General features: G+C 36.4%; 1 protein-coding gene across 2 annotated transcripts; it reads right to left on the reverse strand.

The window, feature by feature from the left end:
* Positions 1–485: 485 nt before the first annotated feature.
* Positions 486–6487, reverse strand: LOC124176777 (ubiquitin domain-containing protein UBFD1-like). 2 transcript variants are annotated; one of them, XM_046558452.1, is made up of 4 exons: positions 6410–6487; positions 4197–4690; positions 3227–3415; positions 486–2794 (listed from the first exon to the last, which is right to left on the reverse strand). In XM_046558452.1, exons 1-4 carry the CDS (start codon positions 6420–6422, stop codon positions 2684–2686), a joined length of 807 nt encoding a protein of 268 aa, XP_046414408.1. In that variant the 5' UTR covers positions 6423–6487; the 3' UTR covers positions 486–2683. The 2 variants fall into 2 exon arrangements, with proteins under 2 accessions (XP_046414408.1, XP_046414407.1); XM_046558451.1 differs by having other exon boundaries at positions 4197–4732.
* Between the last annotated feature and the right edge of the window lie 5065 nt (positions 6488–11552).

An 11552-nucleotide genomic window follows, 5' to 3' on the forward strand; every position in this document is an offset into this window, starting at 1 on the left:
GACACGTAAATTTTGATTAATATACGCAGATTTCGAATTTCCTTGATTTTCAGTTGATTGTTTTCGAAGCGAAAGCGGCGGAACTGCTTGCATAAATATTTAGAACAGGCTTGATGCTCCAGAGCACTTGACCCCACAGCAGCGTATATTCAAAGATATACAGAGTTGACTTGATCTATAGGCATAACCATGACGTAAACCAGGACGCAGGGCTATGCAATCTATTCTGTTACATGAGGGTATCACTTCGGCAACAGCTAGAACATGGGTTACATCTTGGCTAAACTGTACTTCCTCCATCACAATTATAGTATCACCCTAAATTGGCATAGTGTATTTATAAGCTATCCTTATTCGAATAAATAATGTTTGCTCGGCATACAAGTTTCTTACAGAAATACTTGTAATTCACGTTAAATAAGTGAAATATATGTATATTTAGTTGACGGGATGATACGATTGTTAGAAGAAAAACTTTTTGAAAATGTTTCTCACTCATTTTATTTATGTTGCTTTTTTAAATAATCCAAAATCACACGGTACTGCATACATTATAAGTATACGAAAATTCTGTATTGAAATAGAATTAGGTACATAATATTTTCAACAAACAAATTTTGACGTACAGACTGCGGTTGTAGTTTTAGGTAAATTTTATGTTTCGCACAATTTAAAAATATATTTTATACTTAAGACAGTATAAAACCTAATTCACAATCTACATTCTACGTGAAATTTATAATTTGTGCTTTTATCAGCATACTTAACTGTTTCAGACTTTTTTGAGAGTTCAACTTTTAACATTCAGGCCAATTGGCAAATAATAGTTAAATGTAATTGCCGTGTTATTTGGCGTGAACTTCGTTGTTATTTATTATAATATTTCATAACCAAGCACAATGTATACCTATTCTCCTTTCTTATATATTTACTTATATACATGTATACATATTTACACGTATATGTCTACATGTTTATTTCATCACAAAGCATTGACTAAAAATTTACCTTATTAATTATATTCCAATCGCTTATTTAAACATAATTGAATTTTTAGCCTCAGCACATTTAATCTGTAGTGTAAAACTTGAAAAAGTGTTTTCCAAGGTTCAATAATGGCAAATTGGAATTTTGTTCCTCTAAAATTTGTGTAAAAAAATATTCAACCATATATTCTTTGGAATAAAACACAGATTGGGAATTTGATACATTCAATTTTGTGGGAAAAAATAATGCTGGCAAGCGATAATTTATGAATCGAATAATAGAAGTTGCTAAAACTAATTGTCTCCCACACTGGGAATTCAGAACAACTTGGGTACATAAGAATAAATACACTTTTGATTACAGGTAACCTGAATTTTTTATTATAAATATAATTTATTGCAAAAATAATTTGAATAAAAAAATGAACGATATTTAAAAAAACAGTTTTTCATTCATGCAATTATATCAGTGTGGATTTTCTTGATTTAAATTTATCAATAATTTAAGTAAGCGATTGAGAAGCTTTGTCCGTGAAAGAGGCCACTTTAGGGACTAACCAATCGCGATTTAAATAGTTATTTTTTATCCAGACATTGTAGAAAAATATGACATGTTAATTTTTTGCAATATTTCTATTGTCATCTTTCTTTCTATCAAATCCCTATAAAAATTTTGCAAGTAAAACGAATTTTCGTTGATTAATATTGCTTCTCGTGAACATACTTCAATTCTTCCAAAGAAAAGTGTCATCGATTTTAGTCGAAATTTAATGATGCACTTCTGAAGAACAAAAACGTCGATCTTTGTAAGCAATCAACAAAACGGTTTGGCCTTACTTGTTCGAAGGTAAATAAAATTTAGGAAAAATTGAAGGCGTTTTTTGACGAACGTCTGATATAGGTGCCATAATGTACCAAATCAAAAGCATATGTCACATAAATGACATTTCGGTGCGCATCGATACCTATATCAAAAACACTCACGCAAAAATGGCCGAAGAAATAAATTCCGAAGCGAGGGTAAGAAAAAAAATGACTCGTTTTGTAGACAAAGCTTCGCGCGTACTAGAAAGCTGTTTACATTGTTTGTAGATGTATCTTTAGCAGTTATTCAAATGCAGTAGGACTAAGTTAATCTTGAAAACTGTATCTAAATGCACTTAAATTGCATATCAAGTTAAGTTACTCGTCGCTTGGCAATGGTATAATAACATCAAAAAAAAAGTTCTAGATAGATGCATTAAATAATCACAAATATATTTTTTTGGCTGACTTGCTTTATATTCAGAGACGCTATTGCATTATATTAGTCGTGGATATGCGCAAATGCTAGCCGAGTAGAACACATTGTAATATATACACACAATATTTAAATTGAAAGGTAAAAAGATTTAAAAATTTCCATTTCTTCTATGCCGAGTAATAGAAATTATGTTTCTTGTGTCTAGTGGTCAAACATCGAGTAGAGTTTTTATTAGTACCTAGCTAATTTATATGCTGGATTACGCCAGTTAAGTTTGCAGATTTATTTCACAAGATCTTTTATTTGAAATACTTCGGTTCCATTGCTCGGGTCGATACCAGAAATAACTTACTCTCAAAAATGTTTGACTAGGACAGTCGTTCGTGTTGATCTTTATACCACGTTGTTTTTCTCCTTTCATTTGCAGAGATATTTCTATTTTTGTAATTTTGAATCAGAAATATTGCCATTTACCCAAAATAGAATCTTTTATAGCCGAAACATATTGCGCAGGTACCCAGTATATCCAGTACCTCGATGCTTCTGTCGGACCCAATTGAATCGCCTGAAAAATACATGGGGTATTATTTAGAGATCAGGTAAGATTTTGAAATTTTATTTCAGCTTGCAGAAAATAAAATAAAATACACTTGGTTGAAAAATTTTAACGAAAATTTGTTCAAAACTTTATAACTTCGTTGAAAATAAATCAATTATGATTCTTTCAATGAGTAGAATGAAGCATATTAAAAAATTTAATTTTGAAAGTTTATCCGATTTCAAAAATAATACTTCAGGTGCGAAAATAATTATAATAATAATATGATAATGAATTAAAAAGGAAAATCCTAAAAACAGAAAATGATGCAATAGTAAATCACTCTTGTTTCAAGCAAGATGAGACAGGAATAGCTGAAAGAACATCTGAATAGCTTCCAAGAATCAAAGCACAGGAATGAATTCGGAACATTAATTTTTTCTGTCAATGTAAATTCACCATTATGTGGTATTCCGGATGATCGTGGATTGGTTCGCTGAGAACACCTTTTATTGAGTTCATTGGTATCTTGTCTGTGCGTTCCTTAGTTCCAATCCATAGTTGATCTTGCTCCAATTTGAACGTTAGACGAACTTTCCCACCCGACTTGTTCAACATACCGGTGAGTGGAAAGTCCGGAAGTGATTCCTAGATAATATTAAAACAAAATTTTCACTATCAATTGACATATATGAAAGTAGATTAATCTCTGCAAAGTATTTGCTAATATTCCAACATGAAAATTCCCTAATTTTACAGATGTCCTGAAACGTAGAATACAATCTTTCCTAGACCACTTCTGTAAATGGAAGATAAGTTCCTGCAAATTTCTTTACTTCCTTCTGCTCTGACCGAATTTTTTTCAATTTGCAAGTAATTCTTCCAATCATATTCAATCAAGAAAAGATCACTTTAGAAAATTGGATCTACAAGTGTTCTTTATATTTCTTATTTGAGACACTATCAGTTTTTGGAATCTTGTTGCAAAAAATGTGCAACAATTGTGCAAAATGTGTGTTATCAATAAAAAGGAATAAATACGGAACTGTATCAAAATTTGTACGAGTAACTTTTTATTGTAATGAATTCAATTAAATGAAACAGTAGATCATCTAAATCAAGTTGATCCCTTATATTTCTTCTAGGCTCAGTGGCTGAAAACGTGTCTGATGGTGAGTAATATTTGACAACTACAATATACCACCATTTCTATAAATTTAATATATGGATGAATGAAAATGAAAAGTGCAAGAACATGTTAAAATAGTTTTCAATTTTTTCCCCTGCTTTGAATTCATAATTGATGATCAACTAAAGCAATTTAGAAATTCAAAACGAACGAAACTGCCAAGTGCTCAGAGCATGCTGGGCAGATTTGGAGGGTATTATGTTGTTGCTTTCAAGAAGAGTAATATTTCCCGTAACCAACCTTGCTATTTAGTATACCAGGTATCACATCCTCAGGAATACCTTTATCCAAGACCTTACGGTGCATTGTTTGCTGCGACAAAGGTTCCTTACTTGTAGCAGTAGCTGCTTCATCGACTAAGTCCTGCTTTGTGGGTATTGAAACAGCCAAAACGTCGTTCAGCTTGGAACCGACAATCATAATTTTGGCGCCTTTTGTAACGCCCAAACTTCTCAGAGTTTGTTCGTCTTTTGCCAATCCTTTGATCATCACTTTCTGCATGGCCTGTGGCACTGCGATAATGTCCTGTAAATGAGCCTTCAAGTCTTTGACTGTGTTATCTAGTGGAAAATTGACGTCTATTTTTTGTTTGTTGTAGATTATCTTGAAGTCGATTCGTTCCTTAGGTTCATCTTGGGAAGTTGCTGCCGCGGCATTATCATTCGCTTTCGATTCTGGCTTGGACAAATCATTTTTCGACGAATTGTCTGGCGCTTTTGAGTTTGTGATCAGTTCTGTAACACAGCAGTTGTCATTACTGTCACCCTTTGCCGTTCCTATGAAAGAAATATTCAATACTGAGATATATTAGTTAAATAACATCGGATTGTGAATCTGATATGTCACATTTTGGCTGAAAATCAGTTCAAAATGATTATATTATTCCGATACCAAAATAACAAATTTATGCAGTTGTGATAAAGCTATTTACTAATGAACAATGCAATATAGTGTAACTATATATTACTTGCAGACATTACTCATTGTTTAATGAGAAAATTGTTTTTCAGAATGAATCAGCCATACCAGACTGCTGACTAGATCTTCACAAATAGTCCGAAAAATATTCAACACTTTTTGAATAGTATAGTTGAACACAGAACTGTAATTCTTGTCAAACATTTGTTGTACCAGAAATACACAAATCTATTTTTATACATTCTGGACATGACTGTGCGTGCTAATTTTTTTCAGCAAATCTTCAGAGATTTTCATGGTGAGCAAAATAAGCCCAAAAACATTAACATCAGGTAAAAAAAAAAAAAAAACCACAGATTTTAATCATTTTCAATGTTGTAATATTAAAACTTAGTCTTTAATTTTATATATCTAAGTTTGTATTATTGAAATTTACTTAGATCCATTTCAACTTTATAATAGGGATATAGTTTCATTCGAGTTCACTATAGTTGGTGAAAACAATGTTGTTAGAGATTTTGTGGATAAATATTTTTTGTTTCCTAACTTTTGATGCCAATGGTATGGTCGATTCAACCTTAAATTCTTAGACCTTTGTCCCCAAAGTCAATATTCAACACAGTCAATCACACGTAAATAAATAGTAAAAAAAAAAACAACATTTCTGTTTGGTAGAATTTTGTGTATACAATATACTTTGAAACAAAAATTTGACATGCTAAATTTAGACAATAGAATGAAGAAATTTTTTTTTCTGACATGACATTATTTTTCTGTGTATTCAGAATAAATAAGTATATTCACAATTGAATAAATTAAATTTGAAACAATATCCAAAAAATGAGGGAATTTGAGAACGGATATTCAAAAACTATTCAGTAATTTAGGAGAGTTGAATTTGTACAGCAGAGGAATATCGAAATTCTTCACTGGATAATACAAATTTTAACATTAGTTTTCTTAAAAATAAGAATTAATTATAGATTGGAAAGCAATGTCCGTATGGCTATTGGTATTTACTACAAATACCAGCGAAAACAGTTAAAAATTGTACATTTCTTTGCGAAATTTTTAGAATAACGATTCCGATTGTGAATCGATGAGTGAGGTCCGTAAGTACAACTGTAATTAGTCCATAATGATTTGACAACGAAGACGTTTTGAATTGAATATTTGAATTGTATGAAGGTTAGGTTGACAATATTTCATGAAATTGAATTTCATGCGAAGATCTGAAATAGTTTCTAATGAGAAGAGTTGAACGCATCTCTCCGAGGAGACCGAAATATATGTATTTTCGAAATGGTCAATATGAAATATCATTGTTGTCAAAAGCTTTATATCTGGACTGACTTGCATAGTTTGTGAAATGACAATCCAGGATATTCGAATATCTTTTGAAATTAAAAATCGAACGACAAGATAATCTCACTGCCAATGCAACACCAATAATTCAGAATCGGAATTCGATAAAACAATTCGCCGACGGCATTTGGCTTCAAATTGAATGTAATTGTAAATACTTTTCCACGTACCAACGCACTCCATGATGTACGGTGATGATGTAGAGCCTGTGGAAAAGCGTCAGTACATAAAATCCGTCGCACACTACAAAATCGCGCATCCTTCAGTCCGGTTTACATGTAACAGAATGTCGTCGCGCGGAATATGGCCGTTGGCTTTTTCTCATTTCCGATTAGCTGAGAAAAATATCACAATCGTTTGACAATTTCCATGTTACTACAAATTTAAATGTGTACTATTGGACTTTTCAACTGAGACAATATGTTGTAACATTTGGAATAGATACATGAAAATCCGCTAATTTCTTCCCAGACTTGAAATTGAGCTTTAGAGACTGATAGCTTCAGGGTTAATTCGCATCGCCAAGTTGCCATTTCATTTGGCTGACTTAAATAAAATTGATAGGGGGAATTTTAAACAAGCACTCAGCGATTAACTGCAAAACTGTTTCGCACGTGATTGTCCTACCCAAAGTCATCATCAACTCCATTCAAGTGACAGAAGATTCTTCTAGACAACTTTATTGATCACAGAATTTTTCGCGAAAGAATTTTAGTCGTCATTTCTCTCCTGTTGGACCTACGCTGTTTTCGCTGCGTTTTGTGAGTTCCTAGGGGTTCAATTGGTCAGATAATGGTTGTACGAATCGAGTTTAAGACCGAAAATTTTTCAGCCCATGAATAAAAAAAAGCAAGGCTAACCCCTTTGTATTTTTTACGAAAATTTTCGTGATTCTGAAAAGTGCTGGAACAAATTCTTTCTGGCACTATTCCGACGTAATTTTGCGAGAGAAATCAATTGGGCGCAGTCCCTATACGCTGCGATCAACGCATCAAAAGTTATAGCCGAAAAACGAGAACCTGTGTTTTCGACATTTTTCAGCAGCTGCTTTTTCATTCGTAACTTCTCTCCTGTTGATCTCACGCTGTTTTCGCTGCGTTTTCTTAGTTCCTGGGGGTCCAATTACTCAGGAAAGGGTCATTTAAATCGAATCTGGGACCAAAAATTTTTCGGCCAAAAAAAAAGCAAGGCTAACCCCTTTGCATTTTTGGCGAAAATTTTCGCGATTTTGAAAAGTGCTGGAATGAATTCTTTCTGGCACTATTCCGACGTAATTTTGCGAGAGAAATCGATTGGGCGCAGTCCCAATACGCTGCGATCAACGCATCAAAAGTTACAGCCGGAAAACGAGAACCTGCCTTTTCGACATTTCTCAGCAGGTGCTTTTTCCTTCGTAACTTCTCTCCTGTTGATCCCACGCTGTTTTCGCTGCGTTTTCTGAGTTCCTGGGGGTCCAATTAGTCAGGAAAGGGTCATTTAAATCGAATCTGGAACCTAAAATTTTTCGGCCAAAAAAAAAGCAAGGCTAACCCCTTTGCATTTTTGGCTGAAATTTTCGCGATTTTGAAAAGTGCTGGAATGAATTCTTTCTGGCACTATTACGACGTAATTTTGCGAGAGAAATCGATTGGGCGCAGTCACAATACGCTGCGATCAACGCATCAAAAGTTACAGCCGGAAAACGAGAACCTGCCTTTTCGACATTTTTCAGCAGGTGCTTTTTCCTTCGTAACTTCTCTCCTGTTGATCCCACGCTGTTTTCGCTGCGTTTTCTGAGTTCCTGGGGGTCCAATTAATCAGAACAGGGTCATTTAACTCGAATCTGGGACCAAAAATTTTTCAGCCAAAAAAAAAGCAAGGCTAACCCCTTTGCATTTTTGGCGAAAATTTTCGCGATTTTGAAAAGTGCTGGAATGAATTCTTTCTGGCACTATTACGACGTAATTTTGCGAAAAAAATCGATTGGGCGCAGTCCCAATACGCTGCGATCAACGCATCAAGAGTTACAGCCGGAAAACGAGAACCTGCCTTTTCGACATTTTTCAGCAGGTGCTTTTTCCTTCGTAACTTCTCTCCTGTTGATCCCACGCTGTTTTCGCTGCGTTTTCTGAGTTCCTGGGGGTCCGATTAGTCAGGAAAGGGTCATTTAAATCGAATCTGGGACCTAAAATTTTTCGGCCAAAAAAAAGCAAGGCTAACCCCTTTGCATTTTTGGCGAAAATTTTCGCGATTTTGAAAAGTGCTGGAATGAATTCTTTCTGGCACTATTACGACGTAATTTTGCGAGAGAAATCGATTGGGCGCAGTCCCAATACGCTGCGATCAACGCATCAAGAGTTACAGCCGGAAAACGAGAACCTGCCTTTTCGACATTTTTCAGCAGGTGCTTTTTCCTTCGTAACTTCTCTCCTGTTGATCCCACGCTGTTTTCGCTGCGTTTTCTGAGTTCCTGGGGGTCCGATTAGTCAGGAAAGGGTCATTTAAATCGAATCTGGAACCTAAAATTTTTCGGCCAAAAAAAAAGCAAGGCTAACCCCTTTGCATTTTTGGCGAAAATTTTCGCGATTTTGAAAAGTGCTGGAATGAATTCTTTCTGGCACTATTACGACGTAGTTTTGCGAGAGAAATCGATTGGGCGCAGTCCCAATACGCTGCGATCAACGCATCAAGAGTTACAGCCGGAAAACGAGAACCTGCCTTTTCGACATTTTTCAGCAGGTGCTTTTTCCTTCGTAACTTCTCTCCTGTTGATCCCACGCTGTTTTCGCTGCGTTTTCTGAGTTCCTGGGGGTCCAATTAGTCAGGAAAGGGTCATTTAAATCGAATCTGGGACCTAAAATTTTTCGGCCAAAAAAAAAGCAAGGCTAACCCCTTTGCATTTTTGGCTGAAATTTTCGGGATTTTGAAAAGTGCTGGAATGAATTCTTTCTGGCACTATGACGACGTAATTTTGCGAGAGAAATCGATTGGGCGCAGTCACAATACGCTGCGATCAACGCATCAAAAGTTACAGCCGGAAAACGAGAACCTGCCTTTTCGACATTTTTCAGCAGGTGCTTTTTCCTTCGTAACTTCTCTCCTGTTGATCCCACGCTGTTTTCGCTGCGTTTTCTGAGTTCCTGGGGGTCCAATTAATCAGAACAGGGTCATTTAACTCGAATCTGGGACCAAAAATTTTTCAGCCAAAAAAAAAGCAAGGCTAACCCCTTTGCATTTTTATCGAAAATTTTTGCGATTTTGAAAAGTGCTGGAATGAATTCTTTCTGGCACTATTACGACGTAATTTTGCGAAAAAAATCGATTGGGCGCAGTCCCAATACGCTGCGATCAACGCATCAAGAGTTACAGCCGGAAAACGAGAACCTGCCTTTTCGACATTTTTCAGCAGGTGCTTTTTCCTTCGTAACTTCTCTCCTGTTGATCCCACGCTGTTTTCGCTGCGTTTTCTGAGTTCCTGGGGGTCCGATTAGTCAGGAAAGGGTCATTTAAATCGAATCTGGAACCTAAAATTTTTCGGCCAAAAAAAAAGCAAGGCTAACCCCTTTGCATTTTTGGCGAAAATTTTCGCGATTTTGAAAAGTGCTGGAATGAATTCTTTCTGGCACTATTACGACGTAATTTTGCGAGAGAAATCGATTGGGCGCAGTCCCAATACGCTGCGATCAACGCATCAAAAGTTACAGCCGGAAAACGAGAACCTGCCTTTTCGACATTTTTCAGCAGGTGCTTTTTCCTTCGTAACTTCTCTCCTGTTGATCCCACGCTGTTTTCGCTGCGTTTTCTGAGTTCCTGGGGGTCCGATTAATCAGAACAGGGTCATTTAACTCGAATCTGGGACCAAAAATTTTTCAGCCAAAAAAAAAGCAAGGCTAACCCCTTTGCATTTTTGGCGAAAATTTTCGCGATTTTGAAAAGTGCTGGAATGAATTCTTTCTGGCACTATTACGACGTAATTTTGCGAAAAAAATCGATTGGGCGCAGTCCCAATACGCTGCGATCAACGCATCAAGAGTTACAGCCGGAAAACGAGAACCTGCCTTTTCGACATTTTTCAGCAGGTGCTTTTTCCTTCGTAACTTCTCTCCTGTTGATCCCACGCTGTTTTCGCTGCGTTTTCTGAGTTCCTGGGGGTCCAATTAGTCAGGAAAGGGTCATTTAAATCGAATCTGGGACCTAAAATTTTTCGGCCAAAAAAAAGCAAGGCTAACCCCTTTGCATTTTTGGCGAAAATTTTCGCGATTTTGAAAAGTGCTGGAATGAATTCTTTCTGGCACTATTACGACGTAATTTTGCGAGAGAAATCGATTGGGCGCAGTCCCAATACGCTGCGATCAACGCATCAAGAGTTACAGCCGGAAAACGAGAACCTGCCTTTTCGACATTTTTCAGCAGGTGCTTTTTCCTTCGTAACTTCTCTCCTGTTGATCCCACGCTGTTTTCGCTGCGTTTTCTGAGTTCCTGGGGGTCCGATTAGTCAGGAAAGGGTCATTTAAATCGAATCTGGAACCTAAAATTTTTCGGCCAAAAAAAAAGCAAGGCTAACCCCTTTGCATTTTTGGCGAAAATTTTCGCGATTTTGAAAAGTGCTGGAATGAATTCTTTCTGGCACTATTACGACGTAGTTTTGCGAGAGAAATCGATTGGGCGCAGTCCCAATACGCTGCGATCAACGCATCAAAAGTTACAGCCGGAAAACGAGAACCTGCCTTTTCGACATTTTTCAGCAGGTGCTTTTTCCTTCGTAACTTCTCTCCTGTTCATCCCACGCTGTTTTCGCTGCGTTTTCTGAGTTCCTGGGGGTCCAATTAGTCAGGAAAGGGTCATTTAAATCGAATCTGGGACCTAAAATTTTTCGGCCAAAAAAAAAGCAAGGCTAACCCCTTTGCATTTTTGGCGAAAATTTTTGCGATTTTGAAAAGTGCTGGAATGAATTCTTTCTGGCACTATTACGACGTGATTTTGCGAAAAAAATCGATTGGGCGCAGTCCCAATACGCTGCGATCAACGCATCAAGAGTTACAGCCGGAAAACGAGAACCTGCCTTTTCGACATTTTTCAGCAGGTGCTTTTTCCTTCGTAACTTCTCTCCTGTTGATCCCACGCTGTTTTCGCTGCGTTTTCTGAGTTCCTGGGGGTCCAATTAATCAGAACAGGGTCATTTAACTCGAATCTGGGACCAAAAATTTTTCAGCCAAAAAAAAAGCAAGGCTAACCCCTTTGCATTTTTGGCGAAAATTTTTGCGATTTTGAAAAGTGCTGGAATGAATTCTTTCTGGCACTATTACGACGTAATATTGCGAAAAAAATCGATTG

Source organism: Neodiprion fabricii, chromosome 2 (assembly GCF_021155785.1).
Source record: "Neodiprion fabricii isolate iyNeoFabr1 chromosome 2, iyNeoFabr1.1, whole genome shotgun sequence".
Classification (NCBI taxonomy): Eukaryota; Metazoa; Arthropoda; class Insecta; order Hymenoptera; family Diprionidae; genus Neodiprion; species Neodiprion fabricii.

Coding starts and splice junctions, on each gene's coding strand:
- LOC124176777 (XM_046558451.1), bottom strand. Junction 3,416..4,196: donor CTGGTATACTAAATAGCAAG/GTTGGTTACGGG, acceptor AATATTATCTAG/GAATCACTTCCGGACTTTCC. Junction 2,795..3,226: donor ATCCGGAATACCACATAATG/GTGAATTTACAT, acceptor TGTATTTTTCAG/GCGATTCAATTGGGTCCGAC.